The 27,546-nt window shown below is 37.8% G+C and overlaps 1 protein-coding gene across 3 annotated transcripts in view; it reads right to left on the minus strand.

The window, feature by feature from the left end:
• The window catches only part of Lonp2 (lon peptidase 2, peroxisomal), a 112,056-nt gene that overhangs the window by 46,833 nt on the left and 37,677 nt on the right, over positions 1-27,546 (minus strand). For all 3 annotated transcript variants that reach the window (XM_004873897.4, XM_087199357.1, XM_087199358.1), the window contains 3 exons: positions 24,696-24,837; positions 6,867-7,017; positions 4,924-5,050 (listed from right to left, as the gene is read on the minus strand). In XM_004873897.4, the coding sequence (XP_004873954.1) occupies positions 4,924-5,050; positions 6,867-7,017; positions 24,696-24,837 (420 nt within the window). The remainder of the gene's footprint in view (positions 1-4,923; positions 5,051-6,866; positions 7,018-24,695; positions 24,838-27,546) is intronic.

The raw sequence follows: 27,546 nt of genomic DNA on the forward strand, positions 1-27,546 counted from the left end.
CGGTACCAAAAAAAATAATTAAATAAAAATAGAGGTAATGTGATTAACCTTTTTACTAAAGAAATAGTGTACACAGTTTCACTAATGTTTCTTGAGTACTAACTTCACTACACTTAAAACATCTCATTAAAGTATTGTTATTTCTTAAGTATTTAAATGTATTTCAGCTACAACTATTTCCCTTATAAAGATTACACTGAACTATTATCCAAATCTAAAAACGAATCCTTGGCTCTTCAATTTATATGAAGTAAATCTAGCAGCACATAAAATACTATTTATTCCTAGATGATGTTTAAGAATTTTCTTAAACAAAAATTTTCAATTTAAGAAAACTCTAAGCCAGGGGCTGGGAATGTAGCTCAGTGGCACTGTACCTGCCTCACAAGTGTGAGGTCCTGAGTTTGATTCCCGGTTACCCTTCCTCCCCCCAAAAAGAAAAGTCTAGGCCAGATGTGGTAGCAGATGCATGTAACTGCAACACTTGGAAAGCTGAAGCACGAGTTCAAGGTCAATCTGGGTTACATAGTGAATTCAAGGCCAGGCTGAACTAATTACACAGTAGACCCTGTCTTTAAAAAAGAAAAAAAAAAATCTAAATTTACTGTGCTTAAAACGTTGCTGAAACAATCAGAGAATTGAACTTTTTTCCAATTAAAGCATGAAAAAAGGATCTGAGACAGAAGCATACCTTTTACTAGGAACTGGGCAAATTTAGTGACTCAGTGTATTTTCATTGTGACTTTGTGAAAGATTCGACATTCGGTTTAACAGAATTGCCTAAAAATTGTACATGTTAGAGCAAAGACCATGAGCCATTCCATAATCTATTACAGAGTACAACCCTGTTTGGCCACCCAACTTTGGATGGACTGCAATGGGCAACATCAGGAAGATAATGCAGTTTTATCTGAAAAACTGTATTTGACTTGGTAGTCAGGCATATTCTTTAAGGAAGCAGATTTTAAAAGTCATGAAAAAGGATAGAAAAGAGCTGTTGACCAAATACTCTACAATAAAACTCATTCACTGGAGGAAAGAAAGACTCTTTAATAAATGGTGTTGGAAAGACTGGATTTCAACTTGCCAAAGATTAAAACTAGACCCCTATCTTTCACCATCCACTAAACTAAAATCGAAGTGGATTAAAGATCTATATTAAAACAGAAACACTGAACTTGCTGGAAGATAAGTTAAGTAAAACTGTCAAAGACGTTGGCATAGGAAAAGACTTTATGAACAAATCCTCTGTAGCATGGGAACTTGCACAAAGAATCAACAACTGGGGTCTCATCTTATTAAAAAGCTTTTGTTGGGCCGGAGATTTAGCTCAGTGGTTTCGCCGCCTGCTGTGCAAGCGCAAGGACCCGAGTTCGAGCCCCAGTACCAAAAAAAACAAAAACAAAAACAAAAACAAAAAGCTTTTGCACTCCAAGAGAAAGCACCAACAGAGTTAAGAGACAACCCACAATGTGGGAAAAAATTTTTTACCAGCTGTTCCTCAGACAAAGGTCTATTACCTAGAATATATAAAGAACTAAAAAAATCAGACCTCTCAAATATAAAGACCCAATGCAAAAATGGGCATCTGAAATGAATAGACATTTCTCAGACAAAGAAGTAAAAGCATCAAATAAACATATGAAAAAAAGTTCAACATCACTGGTCAGTCGAGAGATGCAGATGAAAACAACACTACGATTTCACCTCACCCCAGAAAGAATAGCTTCTATCAAGAAATCAACCAATAACAAATGCTGGTGGGGCTGTGGGGAGAAAGGAACCTTTCTCCACTGCTGGTGGGAGTGCAGACTGGTGCAACCACTGTGGAAATCAGTATGGAGATACCTCAAAGAACTAGGACTGGAAGTCCCAGTTGACCCAGCTATTCCCCTGCTGGGTACCTTCCCCAAAGAATTAAAAGAATCATACCACAGTGATATATGTGCACCTATGTTCACAGCAGCACAGTTTGTAATAGCTAAAACTTGCAAACAGCCCAAGTGCCCATCAACTGGAGACTGGATAAAGAAGATGTGTTGTTGTTTTTTTTTTATAAAATGGAGTACTACTCAGCCATAAAGAATGAGAAACTAGAGACATCTATAGCTAAATGGATGCATATTGAGGCCATACTCTTAAGTGAAATAAATAGGACACACATGTATAAATACCGAATAGTTTCTCTGGTGTGAAAAACTAAAAGTGTAAATAAGGATCAAAATGTATAATTGATACTGTGAAATAGGAAGAAAAGATCTAAAGGTGCAGGGGAAGTGGGAGGGGTAGGGGAAAGGAAAGAAGGGAAAAGAAAAAATATGAGAAAAGGAAAAAAATGGAAACAAAGTCTTTGTAAATAGGGAAGAGTGGAGGGGGTGAAGGGAGGGCAGGGGAAAGGGGGAAAAAAAATAAGAACCAAGATGCATCATGTAAAGGTACAAGTTCCCAATGATGAATGTAACTGTACACCCTAAAATGTACCAATAAACTCAATGGAAAAAAAAAATAAAATCTTTTAGTTCTCTTCCTAAAAAGCAAGCAAGCAAGCAAGCAAGCTAACTAGCTCACTGCCGGGGATTTAGCTCAGTGGCACTGTGCCTGCACAAGGTTCAATTCCCTCCAATTTTTTTTAATTAAAAAAAACCTCATTTTAATCAAAGGGATAGAGGATATAAAAAATGAGGTCCATATTTTACAACTGCACATAATTTTCAGTAAGAGAGAAAACAGGGAGGTAGAATGAAAATAAACAAACCAACAAATAAAAACAAAAACCCTGGTCAGCTCAGCAAATGGGTCTCGACAAAAGACGAATGCAGAGGGAGTGAAGAAGTGTGTGGAGGAATGCTATGAATGTGGAAGCAAGGGACTTGAAGTTCAGAATGAACTGAAGCTCGACAAAAATAAGAACAACAAAACACTTTGTGTTTAGAACAATAACAGGCTTAGGAACGAATACAGAATACATTATTAACAGCTGATCAAAAAAACAAAAAACGTAGATACATCAATCCCTTTTCAGTATCTTTAAATGAAAAGGGAAGACTCACCAGTGTCATGTAAGAACTGGTTGATTCAAGGCCAAGGACTTAGCTTAGTGGTAGAGCGCTTGCCAAACAAGTGCAAGGGCCTGGGTTCAATCCCCTGCACTGTAAAAAAGTTGGACAATATTTCTCACAATGACTTGAACATAAAACAGTACACACTAATGATTTTCAGGACATAAAACTAGTGTTTCTGACAATAAGATAAAAAAGTAATTTTATGCATGGTAGCTGAAACTAACAAAATATATATAGCTGTAAACTTCCACATGTGGGTTTTAAGAAATTTCAAATATTTAGCTTTAGGAAGAGATTATTTATGGGGTATAGATCTCATATTATTTCTTTTCAAGTTCAGAAGGAACATACAAGGGGGAAAGTACAGATTTGGATGTTCCTATAAGCCAGAAATAGAAAATTTTAAGAATGCGAACATAAAAAATAGTTTTATGACAATCAGTTTTTGCCAAGAGGTAGTTAGCAGTAAGTGACATAAGACTGGAAGTATTCAGATAGGTTGGTTACACTAAGACTAGAACATTCAGGGTTAACAGTGATGACAAACTTTCTAGAGGTCTCAATGATAACAAACAGATAGCTGCAGCATGCGAGCCATAAGTTTGCCACCACTGGTCTATGGCATACCCCAAAAGATGAAAATTTCAACTACTGATACTCTGTCCTAAGTCTGGAAACTCACTAAGTGTCTAAACTTTGTCTAGAGTAGCATATACTTGTATTGCTTTTTTAAAAAATTAGAATAAAACTGCTCAGAGAAATTTCCTATGTCCACAGCTTTTAAGATCTGATAAAAATGAAACAATTCTCCAGAGAACTGTGAAATGCTAACAGTGATTACTTTTCAGAATCACTGTGATTCAGATGCAGATAAGCTATGCATTTTTCTCCATCACTCCTACTTTACAGATGAGGAAGCTATCAAAAACGTTAAGTACCAGTTGAAAGTTACTTAAAGATGTAATAGGCATTATTTAGAACAATAATATTATTGTAAGACTTCAGCACATCACCTAATTCATTTCTTCTGGCATTATCCATGCAGTGTATCACTAAACAAATTAAGAAAAGGAACTCCCAGGTCAAATTTCGGCCTGGTATTTTATATATCAATTGAAGCAGACCTCCCAAAAGGGTGGCACAGATGAAAAGGCAACCTGACCAGGCTAAGAAAGGCAGATACATCCCATCTTAAAAAACATCAGTTACTAGAAAAGGGCTGCACAAGGAGTGCCTGGCAGCTTGGCATAACTTGCTGGATGATGCAACAGATCTGCAACACCGTGCCAGGAAAACTGGAAGAGGCTATGACAGAGATAAGTTCTCCACAGGGCACTGTTTCCACTCAAACACACCATCTATAAGTTAGAGTAAGCAACACTATTCAGATTATACAAGGCTTGCCACAGGCTTAAGCATTTGGTACAAACTCAGGAAAGCATCTTCTCTATTGTACTGGTGTTAATTCTGCAGATCAAAACTCTTGAGGATTTTTAGAAAGTTTCAAAAAGAAGAAACCTATTCAGATGTCTGAAAATAGCAACTACCTCTTAAGCAAATTCCAACAGCTCTTAAGATCCTAGGCATAAAAAGTGTATCTATAGTTTCCATGTGTTTGGTTCTTAATTTATCAAATTAATCCATTCTACTGCTGTAGTGGCAAAGTAGAAATTGTGGCTCAATGAAGGTCCTTTGCAATGAAGATATTCTGTGAAACTCTGCCTCATATAGAGCCCTGTGTAAGCCCACAGCTTTGGCAATGCTGGCTAGAAAGCAGCTGGGGAGAGAAAAATGGATGTTGCCAGTACACAGGCCTCTTCCTCACACTGAACAGTGATGAAGCCTCAGGATGCTGACCGACCTGGTGATGATGGTCAGAGTGGTATCCTGCGGGATCTGAATCTGCTGCGGAGTCAGCCCATGTTGCTGCAGTTGCTTTGGGATCAAGTGCCTATGGGCAATCTCTATCTTTTCCTCCTGTGAATACCCTGGAAAAAAAGGAGCTTTGGTCTGTAATTATTCATGCAACTCTCACAATGCTGCACTTTCTTAATGGATCAAATGCAGATATAATTTAAGTATTACTTCAACTAATATTATAATCAGAATAAAGAACTTTAAATCCATAATTGTAAAAATTTCAAATTCTTCACAAAACCTGTTGATTAAGTGATGTATCTTTCAAAGAGAAAAACAACTCAATCAAACCTTAGACACAATTAGCTCCTTATCTTGAAATGCTCTGAAATTTTAAATAGGAAAACAAAAGCATCCTCTTTCTTTAGTATTGCTACGACTAACTGAAACACACACATGTATAAACACACACACACAGGACTTCAACTAAATAAACAGTGGGTACTATAGGAAGGGCTTCAAAGGAGCTACTTCTAGATCCACAGTTGTAAATTTTAGCAAAAATACAAAAAACTAAGGTTTCACTATAAAATTTTTTACACCTATAAGTTGGAGAAAAATGTGTAAGATATTCAAGAAGAGACTATGTTCTTAGTTATTTAGAATCCTCAATGAATACACTTATTTTATCTTTAAATTTCGTAAGAAAAAACTTCACCTACTTTTGCCCTGTTTAACAAACAAACAAATTAAATGCAAACTGATACAGCATCTTTTGAATAGGGAGAGGAGGTTAAAACTCAGCAGAAAAGTCAGCAGCCAGGACAGCCAAATCTGTGGGAGCAAGGTGGCATCACATGTCACCTCTGCAGCAGCTGCCCTGATTATGTCACTCTGTGTTAGTGTACCTTATGGGTTTTCTGTCTTCCTTAACTTGAAGTTTCCAGGCAGTCTCATTATTTATTCATTTTAGTCTTATAAATACACTCAAGGAACTATGATTCTATTATAGTTTAAAATTAATTATAGGAATGTACAAGAAATTCAAGAAAAATTTAAGAAATTCAACCATCATTCACTGAACAGTAATATTTCAGAGTAATATGAAAAACACATTAGGATTACTTTTAGAATCTATTCTATTTTCATCTTAATAAGTAGTCATTGCTATTTAATTTCTTCTAGGGAAAAATGATTCTGAGCAATTAAAAATAAGGTGAAAAGACTAAAAGGACTTTATTTTGTACATTCCAGTGAAGGAAAACACAGGGTAAAAAAAATACGTTAAGGGCTGGGGATTTAGCTCAGTGGTTTCGCCGCCTGCTGCGCAAGCGCAAGAATCCGAGTTCGATCCCCAGTACCAAAAAAACAACAAAACAAAACAAAACAAAATGTTAACTATCTGACAGTCAACTAAAAAGAAGAACTTAAAAGCACTATATACTTTTAGACAAAAATGAGGCCTGATTTAATAAGGAGAAAGTTCAGTTACTCTTTAGGAATCACTTAACAAGGATAAATGATCACACACTTTTCTAGAGATAAAAACTCCAAAATCTGATAGAGATTTGGTTGGTTTTTAGACACTTATTTTGTAAAAATAAATTATTTTTTATCTATAAGTTTAGAAACTGATTCAAAGAAGAATGTCTTTATTTTCCACACAAGTGATCATTCTTTAATGCTTAATTAAACCTGATCACATTGTCAAAATTTATTCTTATGTCTTACAGGACTACACATACTCTCGCGGTATAAACAAACAAGTTTTGCTGTTCCAAAATTTAACTCTATATAAAAAGTGGCTAATACATCTTACTCAGAACTTTTGAAGATTACACAATGGCAAATTAGCTTCTTTACTCAAAACTCCAAGCATGAGCAGTTTCAAAGGGCATGCTCAGATGGGAAGATACCCCCCAAATAATGACTTTATTAATTGAATACCTGGAACTGGGATGACCTCCATTCTGTCGAACAAGGCAGGTGGAATAGTAGCAGTGGTGTTGGCAGTAGCTATAAAAAGGACTTGGGAAAGGTCAAAGGCCACATTCAGATAATGATCTGTGAAGTTGTGGTTTTGTTCAGGATCCAACACCTAGGAGAGAATAATAAACATTTAAACACATTTAGTAGTGGTGATAAAAGCTACACAAATTAAAATACACATGATGTATCAGCGAGGTTAATATTTCTGCTACAAATATTTTGTTAAACAGAGATAACACTAAAACTTGAACATCATTCTTTGCATTTCCCACATTCTAAGTACTTTCTTATAAATGTAAAATGTTCAGTGTGAAAATTTCTAAGAACATATAACAGCACAAACAAAAATTGCACTTTCAAGCTTTGTTCTAAGATCTACTTATTAATGGCCCATTACGGGCACATTACAGGGGACCAGTCCTGCAGAGCCAGTTTCCCTCTTTGTAGCATAACCGATATTAACTGCTATGGGAATACAAAGTACATGGGAGTTTTTTTGCTATGTAGTTCAGGCTGGCCTTAAACTATGTAGTCCAGGCTCGCCTTGAACTCCCAGAGATCCTCCTGCCTCAGCCCCCCCCCCCCCCCAATGCTGGGATTACGAGCATGCACCACCACACCCAGCTTTTGTACCAGAATATTTTAAATAGGGCTGACATACATACTCAAAAAGGAAATAACATGACTAAAATACATACTTATTACAATTCACTATAAAAACCAGGTTTTCCTTGCTTATAATTTCTATTAAAGTAACACTTATTTAAAAATTATATACCAATTAGTCTTAATTCTAGGCCCTTTATTTTTTGTTTTGTTTTGTGCTCTAAGATGAGGTCTCACCATGTAATTTAGGCTAGTCTTGAACTTCTGGTGATCCTCCTGCATCAGCCCTCCTGAATGCTGAGATTCAATTTCGTTAATCATTGTAGTAGAAACTCAGTGTTTGTCAGATCACATTTCTCAGATGGTCTAATTTCACATTCTCACAAGACTTAATCATGTTTAATGTTATAAAAAAGGTACATCCAAATGCTCATGGAAAACTATGTTCAGTACAGAACTGATTAACCTTATTATAGACACCTAAGTTAAGTAGAAATATTATAGGCAGTCAGACAGGGCTTGGCCCTTGAGGGATCAGTGCAGAAGATGAGAACACATTGCAATTGTGGCTAGAGGTACATCTGTTGAAGGCCAAACCTCAAGATGAAGACAGAATGACCAGGTCTACATGCCTTCCCAAGAGACAAGCAATAAATTGAAGATTATATTATAACAGGTATCACCTGGTCCAATAAAAGTCTAGATAGACATCAGTCACCCAGGTGGGTGACCAAGACCTCTTGATCCATCCCTTCCTAACAAGGTCCTTGTTCTTTCCATGTACCCTTGCTATGCGACCTGCTTTCCTATTGGATCAGTATTACCTATGCAGCTATACTTGTAATTGGTTGATCATAGTTATGACCCACATTATATCCATCTGGTGATTTTGCTCTATAAAACTTCCTCTGTAAGTAGGGTCTGTGGCAACCCACTTTCAGGTCCCTTCTTGTCTCTCAGGAACTCTCTCTCAAAATGTTTTTCTATTCTTAACCTCCATTGCTCCTCAGAATTCATTCTTCAATTTTGGGGAACACAAACTTGGTGTATCTGACATCTAGCAGGTTGGGAGTTATATTATTTCTCCTATATGATTTGGAGGTCCCTTCGAGATAACTGGAAGGAGGTAAGAGTCTGCTTTTGTTTCATGGATTCTGGATTGTGACTTGTTTAGGTAATCAGAAACTCATCCTTGTTTGTCAACTGCTAACGCCTTGAATTTTCATGCCTTCTTTTTTTGTTAAAAATGATGACAAACCAAAAAAACCAAAAAATAAAATGATGATAAATTTAAGTAGAGAACATGGGAAAATTATGATGTTTCTTTGATGGGACATTTTACTTTTGCAGGCAAGGTCTTGTATTCCTGTTTTATACATGCTGCATTTGGACTTTCTAGTAGAATTTACTGGTGTTCCTTGCTTGACCTGTTTGACTTGTTTTGACTGTTGTGGTTTGTTCTCTTATCTCAGACGGTGGTGCTAGGAAAAAGTAATGTTGGAGCGTCCCCTAATGGTCTTTGGTACTAACCAAAATGTGAATTTATGGAATGCTACAAAATGGGTCTTTTTATGAAACCTAGTTATGTTTAGGAAATATACATGTCTATTAATAAATCATGGGACACCAACTGTCAGTTAAAATGCAATAGGTTAGCAGGTCACCTCGGGGGACGCCTTGAAAAGATAGAAACCAAGTAGGGATTAAAAGGGATACCTATTTTCCTCTTGTTCTGCAAATGGCAAATTCAACGTCAAATTCTCTAACTCCTTTAGAATGTATTCTTAAGCACTAGAAATTGTTTGACCCTCACATAGTGAGAAAGAGCTGTTTAATATTTTTCTGCACTCAAGCATGGCCTGCCTACCCACTAGAGGCAAAGTGGAATGCAGAGGTAAGTACGGATTATGACACTATTTCACAACTAGAATTTTACTTTAAGAGAGTGGAAAAGTGGTCAGAATTAGCTTATGTTCAGACTTTCTTTGCATTAAGAGACAATCTTTAGTTGTGTTCAAAATGTAAATGTAAGCCACAGGAAAACGAGCTACCTCTGGCCCTAAAGACACAATCATCTATTACTGAGCTTGAGGTTTCCCCCTCTTGCCCTTCAGAACCTAAGGACAAGGTTTCCAAGGCAAATTTAATTAAACCCTCACCTACTACGACTGAACTTGAGGTTCTCCTCACGCCCTTCAGATCCTAAAGTCGAGGTTTTCAAGCTAACCTTAATCAAAACCTCCTCCACTATTATTGAGCCTGCAGTTCCCCTCACCTGTCCTCTGGACTCTAAGGGCGTGGTTTTCAAGCCAACCTTAATTGAAGCCTCTACTGGGGCACATCCATCCTTGGCTGATTTTGCTCAAGGTCTTCAAAGACAATATCCCTTACAGAAGGAGGTTGGAGAATTCAGCCCTACATGAGCCCCTGTGTCCTTTTCTCCCAGTGACCTCAAACAGATCCAACAAGATCTAGAACAGTTTTCAGATAATTTTGATAAGTACATTGAGGTCTTTAGGGGCCTTACTCAGACCTATGAACTGCACTGGAAAGATGTAATGTTACTCTTAAATCGAACATTGACTTCTAATGAGAGACAAGCAGAATTACAGGCTGCTAGTACATTTAGAGATAAATATCATATTGTTAAATTTAGAAGGCCAGAAGACAGGCAGCCAGGGGAACAGCAAGTTCTTACTGGAGGCCAAGTAGTCCCTATACAAGATCCCCAGTGGCCTACCAACCAGACAGGAGTCTGGAATAGGAAACATCTTCAGACATGTATTCTTGAAGGTCTAACTAGGATGAGAACTAAGCTCTCCAACTATTTTAAATTGTCAACTATTCATCAGGAGAAAGATAAGAACCCCTCTGCCTTCTTAGATTGTTTACAAGAGGCATTGATGAAACATACATCCCTGGTTCCTGATTATTCTTAAAGACAAGCTTATTACTCAGTTAGCCTCAGATATTAGGAAAAAGATGGCTTTTGCTTCAGATAGCTCACTTGATACTTTAGTGAGAACTGCCTCCTCAATATTTTATCATCGAGAAGAGAAAGAGGCCAAGTAGAAAAAACAAAGAGACCAAGAGAAAATGGTTTCCTTGGTTGTGGCCTTAAAAGGAATAGACTCTTAAGTCTGATTCTTGGGACTCCAAGAAGAGCTTGATGACTAAACTTACCCGCTACCACTGTAGAAAACCAGGCCATCTTAGGAGAGACTGTGATAAGGACCATCATAACAAGAGGCCCCCTGAGCCATGCCCTGAGTGCAAAAGTGACCACTAAAAGTAAGACTGCCCCTGGAGATGGAGGTCCCAGGGATCAGCCCCATCTTACCAGTTGATCCAGCAAGACTGAAGGGCTCCGGGGCAATCTTTGCCTTCTCCCTCTGGCCAGACTGTCATCTCCATGGAGAAGCCCCGGGTAATCTTAATTACAGAGGGGAAAAAAGTCCAGCCTGTTGCTGGACACTGTCACATGTCTCTTAGTCTTTCTTTTCAACACTGGCCTTCTTCCAGCCATCATACATCAATGAAAAGTCATTGGAGAGGAGGTAACTTGCTATTTCTCATAACCCTTAGGCTATAACTGGGATGGCTTTCTCTTCTCCCATTCCTTTTTGATTATGCCTGAAAGTCCAGTTCCCCTCCTGGGGAGATAAATCTTATCTTGTTTGAATACTATAATAGACATGCACCCAGGTCAGGTACACTACCTCCCCCTCGTGGAGACAGAAATAAATCCTGAAGTATGGGTAACTAAAGGTAAAATAGAAAGAGCAATAAGAGCTGTCCTGGTGCAAATACATCTGAAAGATCCGACTATTTTTCCTCACTGTAGGCAATACCCTCTAAGACCTGAAGTTAAAAAAGGATCACTGCCTATAATCGACAACTTAAGGATGCAAGGTTTACTCACACCCTGTAACAGCCCCTTCAACACTCCAATCTTGGGAGTTCAAGAACCCAGTGAAGAATGCAGGTTGGTACAAGACCTCAGATTAGTACCTAACTCATACACTCTCCTTTCTAAGATCCCAGAAGATGCTGGTTGGTTTTCAGTGTTAGATTTAAAAGATGTCTTCTGGGCAAGGGGTGGTGCCGCCCTCAGTGGTGCCGCCGCCTGCCTCGAAAGTGGAAGGTCCCAAGTTCGATCCCCGTACAAAAAAAACAAAACAGCAGTAAAAGATGTCTTCTTTTGTATTCCTTTACATTCAGATTTCCAGTTTCTTTTTGCCTTTGAAAATCCTCATGACCAGGCCACCCAGCTGACTTGGACTGTGGTTCCTCAAGGATTCAGAGACAGTCCTCTTCCTTTTGGGCAAGTGCTTTTCCTATGACTTGGCATGTTTTACATTTTCCCAAGTCAAAGTGCTGCAATGTACAGATGAAATACTGTTACATGCCCCCTCAGAAGAGCTCTCTAGCCAGGGCACCTATGCTCTGCTAAATTTTTTAGCAGGGTTTATAAAGTCTCTAGGTCTAAGGCACAACTTTGCAGCCTTGAGGTAAAATACTTGGTCCTTATCATATCTAAGGAAACCTGAGGACTGGGGGAAGAAAAAATTAAACCAATATTTTCCTTCCCACAGCCGAAGACCCTAAAACAGCTAAGGGGAATAATAGGCTAGGAATAATAAAAGCCTAGGAATAATAAGCTTTTGTAGCCTTTGGATAGCAGGGTATGGTGAAATCGCATGACCCTTTTATCAGCTTATAAAGGAAGCCCAAAAGACAGATATCCACATTTTAACCTGAGAACCTGATTCCCAAACTGCATTCCAGAAGCTTAAATAAGCACTTCTAAATGCTGGCACTGAGCCTATCGACAGGACACCGCTTCAATCTATATGTTGATGAAAGGTGGGGCATGGCTTTGGGAGTGCTTAGGCAGGATCAAGGACCTGCTCAACAGCCTACAGGTTATCTGAGTCATAAATTAGACGCTGTAGCAAAGGGATGGCCTGCATGCCTTAGTGCTATGGCTGCTATAGCTCTCCTGGAACCAGAGGCATCCAAGGTGACTTTAGACAAAGACCTCATTGTATATATACCTCACAATGTAGCAAGACTTCTTTTTTCCAAAGGGAGTCTATGGCTATCAGACAACTGACTTAAATATCAAGCTGTACTTCAAGAAGGACCAGACATTCAAATAAAGACATTCTCCTCCTTAAACCCTGCCACCTTTCTACCAGAAAAGGAGGAAATTGATGCTGAAAGACATGACTATGAACAGGTAATTCTCCACAAGTACAGAGCCAGACAAGACTTGTTAGACGTACTCCTTACTGACTCTGGTTTGACCCTCTTCTGAGATGTCAGTTTCTTCATGGAAAATGGGACCAAAAAAAGGGGCAGGGTACACAGTAGTGACTCTACATCAGACATTTGAAAGTTCCTCACTTAGCCCTGGGACTAGTGTCCAGCTAAAAAACTCATAGTTCTGACAAGGGCTTTACAACTCAGTGAAAGACAGAAAGCCAAAATTTATACTGACTCAAAGTAGGCTTTCCTGATGCTTGCATCTTTCTACTTTTTACCCTACTTATGTCTTTAATTCAAATATGTGTTTCCTGTAGACATCACAGAGCTAATTATTTTTATTAATCATTCCATCAACTTAACCTTTTGATTTAGTTTAATCAATTTATACCTAATTTTACTGTTATCTCATTCTTTTTTGATCTTTTACTGCTTTCTTTTGTATTTAAGTGAAAATTTCCCACTGTAACATTTTAATTTGTATCGTGATCCTTTTGGCATATATAATTTTAATAATTTAATCCCAATGAGATACAGAAATTTTACACCTATATACTCAAGTCTACATCATTTTGTGATATTACAGTTAAACATATTACATCTTCATATATCTCAAACTCAATGATACATTTTTATAACTACTACTTTATATCATTTTACATCTACTAAAGAAGTCAAAAGAAGAAAGGAATACTAGTATATATTTGTAGTTTGTGATATTAACCTTCTTATCTACATTTCTAGTTCTCTTCACTAGTTCCTGTGGATCTGAGTTATCACTGTGTCATTTCTTTACTTCCAGGACAGGATTGCTTCCATTTATCTCTTTTCAAAAATATCATTTTGGGGCCGGGGATTTAGCTGAGTGGTTCTGCCGCCTGCCTTGGAAGGGCAAGGTCCCGAGTTCGATCCCCGGTACCAAAAAAAAAAAACCACATTTTAAATGTATAAATTATATATAACTGCTTTTTAAATCAATTAAGAGAAAATGCACTTATACTGCATTTTATAACTATATAATTCTACTGCTGCTCTAATAGCCATATAGTTTGAATTGCTGTCTGAGATAACTTGCTTTCTACCTGAAGAATTTACTTTTATGGGTTTTTTTTGGTACCGGGGATCGAACTCGGGTCCTTGTGCTTGTGCAGCAGGCGGCGAAACCACTGAGCTAAATCCCTGGCCCCCTTTTATGTTTCTTATAAGGTGAATCTGTTAATAATGAATTCTTTCAATTTTTTATTCATCAGGGGATACCTTTTTTTTTGGAATTTTTTTTTTTTTTTGATACCAGGGATCGAGCTCGGGTCCTTGCGCTTGCGAGGCAGGCGGCAGAACCACTGAGCTAAATCCCCAGCCCGGGATATCTTTATTTTAATTTAATGTTTGGAATAGTTCTTCTGGATATAAGATTCTTTTGTTTTTGTTTTTGTTTTTGAGACAATGTCTCGCTGTGTAGCCCAGGCTGGCGTCAAACTCGTGGTGATCCTCCTACCTCAGCTTCCCGAGTGTTGAGATTGTTGAGACTACAGGCTTGCACCACTATGCTCAGCTGGATATAAGATTCTTGAATAATAATTTTTCTTTTTAACATTTAAAAAATTAAAATTATATCATATGTATTTATGGGATGCAAAGTGATGTTATGGCTTATGAATACAATGTTGAAAAATTAGGTCAAGTTAATTAACATAGCCACCGTCTTGGAATTTTTCTCTTTCAACACTATGATAACATCATCCCACTGCCTCTGGCCTGCATTGTTTCTGAGAAGCTATTGTCTTTGTCTTTTTGCAGTTTTGCTATGACCTCTCTGTGTATGTATGTTTATTTTATATAGAATGCATTGAGCTTCTTGGATGCTCAAATTTATGTTTTGTATCAAATATGGGAAATTTTCGGCCACTGTATCTTCAGAGACTTTGCTCCTTTCTCTCCTGTCCTGTTAGGCATATACTGGTATATTTAATGGTATTCCACGTTTCCCCAATTCTGTTCATTATTTCATTTGTTTTTCTCTGTTCTTTAGTTGCACAGTCTTTAACAATCTGACTTCAAGTCCACCAATTCCTTCTTCTGCCAGTTCAAATCTACTTATCCCTTCCAGTGAATACTTCATTTCAGAAATGATACTTTCATGTTAATTATCTTGATTACGGCTATGGCTTCATGATTTTATATATATCTCAAAATTCATCAAATCGTTCATTTTAAATATGTTCACATTCTTATGTTAATTATACCTCAATAAGACTGCAAAATATAAAAATAAAAGCCAAGCACGATGCTGCATACTTGTAGTTCCAACTACTTTGTAGGCTGAGATGGGTGGATGACTTGAGCCCATGGTTTCAAGACCTGTCCGGGCAACAGTGAGATCTCATCTCAAAAAACCAAAACAAACAAATAAAAATAAAAATAAAAAATAAAAGTAAATGAATAAAATGTATTTCAAGAAATTTTCTTAATAATTTTATGTTACTGGACTGGGGATTTAGCTTAGTGGTGCTGCTGCCTGCCTCAAAAGCAAAAGGTCCTGAGTTCAATCCCCAGTACAAAAAAAAAAAAATTTTATGTTACTTTGGTTTAATGAGGGGACTGTCTCACATCCCTCTTTGAATACCTATCTGTATTTGGTAATTAAACTGTCCAAAGATAAGAGCATATTCTGTAGAGCATCCAAACTTTACAATTTAGTTTTGTAAAATAAAATTAGCAATATTGTATTAGTTTTGCTGTTGCTGGGATATAGTGGCTGACACCTACAATTTAAAGGAAGAGATGTTTAATCTGGCTTATAGTTTCAGAGGATTCAGTTAGCTGACTCCAAGGCAGGAACATCATGACAGAAGGGCATGGCAGAGTAAAGATCCTTAGTTCATAGTAGGTGGAAAGCAGATCAGGGAAAACAGCACAGAAGAGAAAAGGGTGTGGGACCAGATATAGTGTTCAAGGTCATGCCTCCATGGCTCACCTAGAGACACCCAGAACTATGCTTTACTAATCCTTTGGGAGGCTCCAAAACCAATCAGGTTTATACAATCAAGCTTACCCATCATATTCTACTTCATATCAATTTGCCACCCAAACATATCTCCTTAAACCACACTTAATTTCCAAATAAACATAATAACAAATTAATAAATCTTCCTAACACATAATAACTATCCTACATTCAACTGAACATAATTATCCCTCTCCCAAAGTCTCAAAGTTCCATCATTTTTCAAAAGCTCAAGTCCAAGTATCTTCTGAGACTCAAGGCAAACTCTTGAACTTCTGTAAAAATGAAAAGTTACATAACTGCATGGTACAATGGAACAGGGTAAGCATTTCCAATCTGAAAGGGAGGAATAGGGGGATAGAAAAAAGTAGGACCAAAACAAAATCAAAACCCAGTAAGAAAAACATGAAGTCCTACAGCTCCATGTCTGACATCCAGATCAGTTCCAAAGGGCATGGGTAGTCCCATCCCTCTGGCCTAATTGATTGTAACCTATATGGCATCTCTCTTAATCTGGCTGTGTTCATGATCTACACTTTCCTCAGCAGATATTCCATGTTTGTAGCTTGTTCAACTTCCTGGGGGTCTCAACAGTGCCCTTGGTTTCATCCCCATTGCTTCACATACCGGCCTCTTAGTGTTTTCTTACCCATTCACCTAGGCCATGGTGGTGAAGTTATGGCACCTGTATTGCAGTGGGCTGTTTGTATCATTGAAAGCTCTAAAACGTTTGCCATCACTGACCTAGGTGCTCCTTCAAAATCTGGATGGAAGCCTCCCTGACCCCACAACTCTTGCATTTTGCATGTGGTAAAATCAGCATCACACAAACACTGCCAAGGTCTGCTGTCAGTGTAACCAACATCTGGGCCTCTTGGATCATGGCTGCAGTGATCTCTGAGTGCCCAGAAGGCTAAGCACAGTGAAATGAATCTTGTGGAGTCAATTCCCTAGGTGGCCCTTCTTTGTATTTTTTTTTTTTTTTTGGTACTGGGAATTGAACTCGGGCCCTTGCGCTTGCCAGGCAGGTGGCAGAACCACTGAGCTAAATCCCTGGCCCTAGGTGGCCCTTCTTGAGCTGGGGTCCCAGGGACTCTCTTCTCAAATAAAAGACTGATACTTTTGCACAGCCTGTGATGGGTGGGGCTTCGCTGATCTCTGAGATACCTGAGATATCTTTCTTCTTGGCCCTATACAAAGTACTAAATTCTTCTTAATAATACTAATCTCTTTAGCAACCACATCTCCTTTGGCCCCAACTTTATATATGCTTCCTTTTAAGCCAAAATTTTCTGCTCTTCGACCTAGAATAGCAAAAGCAATTCTAGGTAATAAAGGCAAGGTAGGGGGTATCACAATCCCCAGCCTGAAACTATACTACAAAGCTACTGTGATAAAAACAGCATGGTACTGGCAAAGAAACAGACCTGAGGAGCAGTGGAACAAACCAGAAGATGTAGAAACAACTCCAGACACACTCAGCCTCCTCATCTTCAACAAAGGAGCCAGACATCCTCACTGGAGGAAAGATAGCTTCTTTAATAAATGGTGCTGGAAAAACTGGGTTTCAACTTGCCAAAGATTAAAACTACACCTATATCTCTCACTATACACTAAACCAAAATCAAAATGGATCAAAGATCTAAATATTAAAACAGAAACACTAAACCGGCTGGAAGAAAGGTTAGGTAGAACTCTTGAAGACATTGGTGTAGGAAAAGATTTCATGAACAATCAACAAGTAGGATCTCATCTTATTAAAAAGCTTCTGCACAGCAGGAGAAACCACCAACAGTGTGAAGAGACAACCCACAATGTGGGAAAAAATTTTTACCAGCTGTTTCTCACACAAAGGTCTACTATCTAGAATATATGAAGAACGTGAAAAAATCAGACCTCCCAAATTTAAAGATCCAATCCAAAAATGGGCATCTGACATGAACAGACATTTCTCAAACAAAGAAGTAGAAATAGAAAATAAACATATGAAAAAATGGTCAACATTTTCAAACTGGTCATTTGAGAGATGCAAATGAAAACAATGCTGAGATTCCATTTCACCCCAGAAAGAAAGGCTGCTATCATGAAACCAACCAATAACAAATGCTGGTGGGGCTGTGGGGAAAAAGGAACCCTTCTCCATTGTTGGTGGGAGTTTAGACTGGTGCAACCACTGTGGAAATCAGTATGGAGATACCTCAAAGAACTAGGGCTAGAGGTCCCATTTGACCCAGCTATTCCTCTGCTGGGTATCTTCCCAAAAGAATCAAAACAACCACACCACAGCAATTATATGTGCACCCATGTTCATAGAGGCAGTTTGTAATAGCTAAAACTTGGAAACAGCCTAGTTTCCTATCAATTGGAGACCGGATAAAGAAAATGTGTTTTTGTTTGTTTTATAAAATGGAGTTCTAATCACCCATAAAGAATGAGAAATTAGAGACATTTATAACTAAATGGATGCACATTGAGGCGATACTCTTAAGTGAAATAAATAGGACACACATGTATAAATACCTAATAGTTTCTCTGGTGTGAGAAACTGAAAATGTAAATAAGAATCAAAAAAGATATAATAGATAACATGAAATAGGAAGAATAGGGGCAAAGGGGAAGGGGAAGTGGGAGGGGTAGGGAAAAGGAAAGAAGGGAATGAAATTAATATGAGAAAATGCAAAAATGGAAACAAAGTCTTTGTAAATAGGGAAGGGTGGAGGGGTTGAAGGGAGGGCAGGGAATGGGGAAAAAATAAGAACCAAGATATATTATATAAAGGTACAAACTTCCAATGATGAATCTCATTATACTGTATACCTAAAATGTACCAATAAAATGAAAAACATTTTTTCTAGTCTTCTTTTTGCTTCTTATTCTCACTATAAATCTTGCAAAAGCAGCCAGCAATACCCATGCCACAGCCTGAATGGGCTGTGCTAAAATTTCCTCTGCCAAATCATGAGTCCACTGCTCCTAATTGGCAAACTGTAGGAAATATTTTTGTCATAGTGTAACACCCATGGCCTCTACTCAAACTGCCAATGGAACCTCTGTTCCCAACTGAAACTACCTAAGCCTGGCCTTGATTGTCTACATTCCTATCTCCATTCTGGTCTTCTGAGCTCTGATCAGAATCATCCATTAGGCTCTGCTTACAGTGTTCTAAGGCATATAACCCACATCTCCAAACCTTTCCAACCTCCTCTTATAAACCAGTTCCACCCAAAGGCTTCAAAATCACATGGTCAGGTATAGTCACAGTAATGACCTCACTTTCTTACATACGGAACACAATCCTCAACATCCACAACATGAAGAAGATTAATTTGGTGCATGGTTATAGGGAATTCAGATCATGTTCGGCTGGCTCCAAGGCAGATACATCATGGTGTAAGGATGTGTAGTAGGAGAAAGATGCTTAGTTCACAGTAGCCAGAAAGCAGAGCGAAAGAATAGTGCCAGAGAGAAAGGGGAAAGGGACTAGATATAGTACTCAAGGTTGTACCTTTATGACCCACTCAGATGTGTGTTTACTAATTCCCTCAGTGGCTCCCAAGTTTCACTGAAGCTTAACCACCACAAATATAAAAGCAGATCCTTTACAATTGTGTAAGTATTGTCTACATGCAAAAACTAAGGATATATATAGTCTGATAAGTAGCAATTTTGCCCAAATGGACAGAAGATTTTAAAAAGAGATTGCTCTTAAAAATGTGAAATTTATAGTCCAAACCCAATTTGTAATAGTTTCTCAATTTACTATTCAAATTACTATTTCTCAATTTATTTTATAATTTACTATCTACACTTCCCTCAGGTGTTTTTCTTTTTTATTTCCTTTTCATATTTTACTACTGAATACACTGGTAGGTCTTTACAGAGACAGAAAGATGCCAAGTGCTAGGCTCTGGGGTATGTGTCCAATGATTTCCTAATACAGCATCCTTGAGGACTGCCGAAGAGGGAAAAGAAAGCTTTGGAGATTAGCTAGTCACAGATTCACAACAAGAATCTCCCCATTTGACTCCAAGATTAAATTTCGATCTAAACAACATTAAATTCCAGTAATAAGAGTGTTAAATAAGATAGAGATAAAAAGAGTAATTTTGATAGGAAATATAGATGGCTGTACATAGGCAGGTGGCAACTTGTATATATTAAAAATCTTAGGTCAAACCGCCATAATTTGAAAACCTTCTATACAGCACATGACAAGAAGGTAAGTAGGTAGTAAAAGAAGACCAAAAATGGGGGAGCACTGTAAGAAGAAAAACAAAAGCTAAAAAAAGTATTAATAAATTTGTCTGATCTGCAATCGGTTGTCACCCTTGAGAAGTAATGATTAGGAGGCCCAATTTTTCTAGTTTAATTTAGTTTGATTATTCAAATACTATTTTCCCCCTAACTGGAGACAGTGAGGAGGAAAAGAGAAAAAGGAATATGGATCTTTATCTACACTTCTCTTATAACATCATCATTTAAGGCATTTTTATCCCAATCCATTTTTAGAACTTACATTGTACCAGGGATCGAACTCAGGACCTCACGCTTGCCAGGCAGGCACTCTGCTGAAGAACTTATATTGTAAATACAGATGGCTTTTTACTTACAGTGGGGTTATATCCTGATAAGCCCAACAGAAGTTGAAAATACTATTAGTGGAAAATGCCCAATCTATCAAACATTAGAGTTAAGTGCAGTGATGGAGAAACTTTTAGAGCTTTCAATGATAAAAAAAACCCAGCCAGCTGTGGCACGCATGCCATAAGTTTACCACCACTAGTTTAGCAACACCATACACTCCAATATTGGTTGTTTACCTCTCTAATCAGGTGGCTTACTGGGAGGTATGGCTGCTGGCAATGCTCAACATCTCAACAGAATACCAGGTTGGATATCAATAGCCTGGACAAAGATCCAAATTTAAAGCATGCTTTTTCACTGAATACATATCACTTCCACAACATTATAAAGTCAAAAGTCATAAGTTGAAGACTATATAGCATGTTGTGAAATAAAAAATTAAGATAATATGCTGGATCTCAAGGTTTTTTCATCAATGTAAAGGTAGAGGACAAAATGATTTCTTGGCATTCTTTGATAACAGCTTACATTAGAAGATCATATATGAGTTACATCTAAGTAGTAAATATACTATATTATCCAATTTCTAATGGCATCTAATTCTAAGAATTTCAGTTTTAAAGAAAAATGTTTACTATCTCTAGAATATTGACTTGTCCTTTTGGAGGGAATATAGAACTATAGGTACCACTGCCCATATAGAAAACTGTTAAAGTACCTACACATTTTATTTGTCTATTGACACAAAAATATTTCAGAAATGCACTTATATTTAATAACATCTGAATATGCATCAATTAGTAATATGATAAATTCTAATGGATAATTCTGTAACTTTGAGCCTATTAATTATTTAACACTAACTTCCCTATTTCTAACATTTTAATGCTACTCAATAACAAACTTGCCTGAATTCTACTGTCTATTGCCATTTGTTTTATCAAGCAGTTGGACCTGTTTGTATGTTTGTCCAATAAATTTACCTATAATGCTATCTAAATTTTGAATATACCTTCGTTAGAAATATATTCTATTTTAGTATATGTGCTGCCGAAGCGAGCACATGAAATATATTCTATTTTACAAAGACACTGTTTTATATAAACAATAATTCCATGGAAGCACAAGGAAATAACCTATCCTCTATGAATAAACAAAAAGAAGAATCTACAAGCAGAACAAATTTATTCTTTAATTTATTCAGAGTAACTTCTCTAGTTTATATCTACTATTACGTTCTTCATATCTAGTGTTTAGGCCCTTAACAGTGTCAGTCATCTATACAATAAAACAATCTATACAAGTACATTTTTTAGGAGTGATATCTAGAAGTCATTTTTTTTAAAAGACAAGATGTTCAATATGTAAAGATAAAAGCCATACTCTTGGAACTTCCAAACTCTGAATAATATTCTACTTTACATTAATTACCAGAAGAGTGAATACCAAGATCAGACAAGAAAATATCACCACACTAGCTGTTTCTTACCAACGATCAATTTTACAAATATCATCCAATCACTACAAAGCATTAGGTTAAGACCTAAAACATAATGTGTAACAATGTGTACTTAATTAGTCTCCACACTTCTACAGCAAGAAAATAAAGAAAAAACCAAAAACTCATGAAGTAAATTTTCCCTCAATTTTACAAATCAATTTGAATTAGTAACTATGCTTTGAACAAGGTTAAAATGGCTGGGGCAAAGGTGCTTAAATAAAAAGGACTGGTTGATATGAACTTATAAAGCAATTATGTCCCACATTCCTTCACTACTGGAGGTTACTTTTATTGTGTTTTGTTTGAATTTTGTTCTTGTTTTGTTTTTCTGAGACAAGGTCTATGCAGCCCAGGATGGTCTTGAACTCACTAAGTTGCCCAGGGTGGTCTCGAACTCATGATCCTCCTGCCTTAGCCGCCCAAGTGCTGTGATTACAAGCAGGCACTACCCTACCATGCCTGGCTTGCAGTTTACTCTATTGAGAACATAAAGTGGTGTTCTCTACACAGCACATGCCAGGCCTTGCTGGGAAAAGCTTGTATTGTACTGAAACAAAGTGGAGGCAAACTGAGTACAGGGACACTTCTATCCCCACCTTCATCTCCTACTCAGTCCCCAGAATGGAGGCTGGCAGGCCTGCACTCTCAAGAAACATTGAAGAGTCTTCCCGCAGCCTAAGAACAAACACCTGAAGTTATCAACACAGGAGGTTCCTATGTTGGCTGTGCAATTCAGCCAACAAGCACCACTCCAGTATTCATGGCTTCAAATCAGCTTTTCTGTTCTTAGTAAACATGAATACATAAAAGCTTCAAGAAATCTAGTGGAACAAAGCACTGTCCTCAGGGGACATTTTTCAAGTAAAGCACGGAGGATGAAGGCATGTCTGGTGCAGAGACAGAGAATACAAGGGAGTTTATCCAGTTTGAGAGCTCCAGAGAACATAAAGAAGGGTCAGGAAGGGAGACTGGCACAAGGTTGGATCAGAATAACAGGGAGTATGAGGATATGGAAGAAGACAGATGAATGGAGGAAGCATTATTGAAAAAAAAGAAATCTAGTAGAAGGATAACACAAAAGACCCAGACCAAAAGAAATATACAAGAAACAAATAAAAACAGCTTACAGTAAAAGGAGCAAAATTTTTAAAAAACACACAAAAACAACAAAAAAATACATTATCTTTCAGAGATAAGAGGGCATATTACAACTATGTATCAAGGGCAGGATATTATAAAGGAACATGCAGAAGAAGAGAAGTTAAAAAAGAGCTTGTAGTCTTAGCACTGAGGCAGGAGGACTGCCTCCAGTTCAAGGCCAGCCTAGGCTACAGTCTGAACTATATAGCAAGACTCTGTCTCAAAAAAAAAAAAAAAAAAAAACCACATAGATAGATAGACAGATGATAGATAAATAGATAGATAGAGCGAACCAGTAAGCTAAGGAAATCATCACAAAGTAAAGCAAAAAAGCAGAAGACCTAAATAATAGAAAAGAAAAGACAATTAAAGATCTAATATCCAAGGAATAGACATTCCAAAAAACGGATGTGAAATCATCAACAAAAGTATTCAAGAAAATTTTCAAGAACTAAATAAGAATTAATTCAAAGTATCTTTAAAGCATCAACAAAAATGGATAAAAAGACACCCTTGAAAAAGCAGATTAGTATGAAATTTCAGAACACAGAGATAAAGGGAAGATCCTAATTTTTCAGAGAGTAAAGCTGGATAGGAATAGAATGACTTCAATCTCATCAACAGCAACATCAGTCACCAGAAAGCTAGGGAGGAAAAGTAAAATTCTGTAGGGAATTATTTCCAACTAGAATCTTATATCCAGTCAAACCACCAATCAAATATGAGGGACATAAAAACATGTTTGGATATGCAAAGTCTAAAAACATCAACCATCCATGCAAGCTTTCTCAGGAAACTATAGGATTGACAATAGAAAAGAGAGGGACTAAACCAAGAAAGGGAGAGACTTGGAATAGGAGAGACAGGAAATTCAACATGACGACAAATGAAGGAAGAACCTAGGAAGACAGCCATGTATTAGATGAAAGAAACAGATCAGATTGGAAGCTTAAAGATAAAACCCAACAGGACACAAAAAACCGTAGTCTTGAAAAGAATGAGACAATTAGTGAAAGTAAACAGAAGAAAGGGGACAATTAAATTTTCAAGAGCATGTGTAGAAAAACAAAAAGAGCAAAAGGAAAGGAAAAATGATCATAGTTTATCACACTGCTCAGCTGTGAAAAGCACTTACATGATCATGTAAATACTCAACAGTGACTTAAAATTTGCAATGAATGAATTGGGGTTTAAAAATGATGTAAGGGAGATGGAAGAAAAGGCAAAGCCCACAACTCCCATAGAGCGTGTTCTATAGATAACGCCAAAAATTTAAAAAAATCAAAAGTAGCAATGTAGACAAGCTATTCAGAAAATGAAGCTGATCAATGAAAAGTTTAAGTGCAGAAGAGAAAATGGGAGCCCAGGAAGTAGAAAATTTGCTTGCTGCTTTCTGTAATAATCTTATAAAATTACCGATCTCTGAACATTAAGCAATATAAAATTTTGTTAAACTATTAATAAAAATGAAAAAAGAAAAGAAACAAAGGGATTTATCAGAAAAAAGAAAATCTTCAGGACATTTTTTGTTTAAATGGCAAACTGCTTCAGACTTCATTCTGTGTTATATCAAACTGTTTTATACCAATGGACACATCACTTGAATACGCATTACTCCAATATGATCCACTCTCACTCCCACTCTGCAGGTGCAACTCTGAACAGGGGCTTCTCTAAATCTTACCTCAAGCAGAGCTGCTGCAGGATCACCTTGTAGGCTTTTCCCCAGTTTGTCAACCTCATCCAATAGGAACACTGGGTTGTTGACTCCAACAGTCTTCAAGCCATTGATTATGCGCCCAGGCATGCTGCCAACGTAGGTCCGCCTATGGAAAGCAGGCAGCAAATTCACAATGCAATGTCAGAAGGTGAGAGCAATACCATTCACAAACCAAACTACAGGACTGGAAAGAAGTCATTTAGCTAGTGCTGTAACACAGCAAAAAGGTTCCATGTATTTAAAAGGCACTGTGATACATCAGAAAGTTAACAGATTCATTTCTACTCAAGTAGGACGGTGGCTACACACTGCCTAGGATATTGGAAGAATTGTATTTCCTTTGTGCCATTTAGTAAAATGGAAAAACACCACAGCTATGGTTGTTACTCAAGATTCCAAAATGTCCAAAACGTCCTATGAGTTTAATTACCAAACTTCTCATGTTTTTCAGAGCACCCTTGCCCTAACACAACTGTTTTACATACTAAAATATCACCCCAAGAGCTGGCTAAAACATCTTCACAAAAAGGCTTAAAATTGATACAAATGGGACTTAGAGAATGTACAGCAAGAAAAGAAAATTTCTAAACTCAACTTTCAAAGGCAATAATTAAGCAGTAAGAGGGTCTGAGATCAACAGTATTTTTCTAAATTCTGACCTCCTGAATAAAATATATCCATCTCATATGCACAAAGGGGCATAATCACAATCAGCCAGACATTTTGTTGACCATTAAAAATGTCAGAAGCTGTGTTATACTTGAACAAGAATCATCTATGTAATTATGGCAGGTGAAGAGTGTGGCATGAACAAGTATGCTTAGCAAACCAAAAAAAGTGCTTTCTCTTTCTCTCTCTCTCTCTCTTATAAAGCTAACAAAACTTTAAGCAGCATTTCACTTCTTTTTAATTACCACCTTCCTGCCTATGTCAGGTAAAAAAAACATGCTTTTTCTGAAAAGGCATAAAATGCTGACTCCCTAGAAGAAAGCCAAAAACGGTGTAAGTAGAACAGCAGCCGCTATCTCATGATCCTCATAAAGCCAATTCACAGAGCGAGCCTGAATTTTGCCACATGACTGGTATAAAGTAGGACAGAACAGATAAGAGTGACCTTTGCAAAGGCAGGACAGCCTGAAAAATACCGTGGGAATGCCTTTCATCTGGAGAAGGTGACTGAGGCACTGGGACCAGATACAGTAAACACTGTCCTGGGACAATAAGGAATCAGCACATTTCAGATTTCAGAATGGGATACAGAAAGGATAAAATGTGAAATTAATGAACTCTTTGAATTATTTCTCTAGAGTAATTACAGATTTTTAATTACTCTGCTTTTTAGAGTGGTAGAAAAGGGGAAATTAAAAAGAACTCAAAGTCTTTATGGGTCTCTTGCTGCATTAATTCTCTTTTTTGTGTGTGGAGGGGTACTGAGGATTAAACCCAGGGCCTTTGCACTGAGCTACATCGCCAGGTTTTTAAATTTTTCAACAGTCTTACTAAGTCACTAAGTTCCCAGGTTGAGCTCCAACTTGTGAATCTCCTGCTTCAGCCTCCAGAGCATTGGGATTAGAGGCTTTACACCACCATACCCGGCTTTCCTTTCCTTTTTTGATAAGAGTTCATAAATAAGCACTGACAGTTTTAGACCCATGGTCATGGATAAAAAGTAATATTCAGGGCACCCTTTCTAGAGAAGGGAATTGCAAACAAGCAATTCCTCCTAAACTTCCCACCAGAACCTACAGAATAAGGTCCAACACCTTTGTCTAGAATTCAGGGTTCTTCAGTCTCACTCCTACCAGACTTCCCAACTTGCTGCCATTACCCTCTTGCTTCATCCACAGTCAAGACCCTGTGATACCCTGCAGAGTTTTTACCCTTGTTCATACAGTGCTCTCCTGCCTGCTGCAGTATGGACTCCATGGGAGGGTCCTTCAAGGCTCTGTGGGTAAAGACTTGGCTCCCAGGGTGATGGCATCAGGAGGTGGTGGGTGGACCCTGGGAGAACACATTCAAGAGGGAGTAATTGCTCTGGGACTCTTGAGTGCTTTCTTGTCCAGCTCTCTCTGGCTTCCTATTTGCAATGCTGTTACTTGCTCCTGCACACACTCTTAGCACTGCCATGTACCTACCAGGTGACATGACTGAAGGGAACCTATGCCACAACCTGTGCAGTGCTCTTTGGACTTTCAGCCTCCAAAACTGTGAGCTAAACAAATCTCTCTTCTTAATGAGTAGCTCAGCACAGACATTTCATTATAATGCCGAGAAATGACTAATGCACTGCTCCTACTCTTCTACCTACGTGATTCCCAGCAATTCTAAGAAACTTTCCACAGCCTTTTCTCACAGAATGACCTTTCCAATAACACAGTGCATACAGCCTGTCCTGCCCTCAGTTCATGTGATAGCCTACTTTTCATTCACAGGTACTGTGGCCTCCCCCAAACAGTGTGAGCACTTTGATGTTAATCTGGCCTCACTGAAGAAGTGAATGCTGGGTAGAGAGCTGGAACCAGCATTCTCCACCAGACGGATCATGCAGGGCCCCAAGCACCCCACAGCTACGGTGATTCAAGATTCAAAATGCTACTGGCACAGACTAGTTGACCCAGCCTCAGAGATAATGGTGCCAACCTCAAGAGTTATATAAAGACTGTGAGAGAACACACAGGCCACACACAGCATGGTGTTGGGCACACGGTAGTTTGCAAACAATGTTAACTGTTATTAGTAACAGTTACAAGTCTGATTTTTTCTGGAAAAAAATACAAAAGCAGAAATCAGAACATCCGAATTTGAGATTGCCTCA

This window comes from Heterocephalus glaber, unplaced genomic scaffold (genome assembly GCF_053883595.1).
Source record: "Heterocephalus glaber isolate CG9 unplaced genomic scaffold, H.glaber_assembly_v1.0 deba00001707, whole genome shotgun sequence".
Taxonomy (NCBI): Eukaryota; Metazoa; Chordata; class Mammalia; order Rodentia; family Bathyergidae; genus Heterocephalus; species Heterocephalus glaber.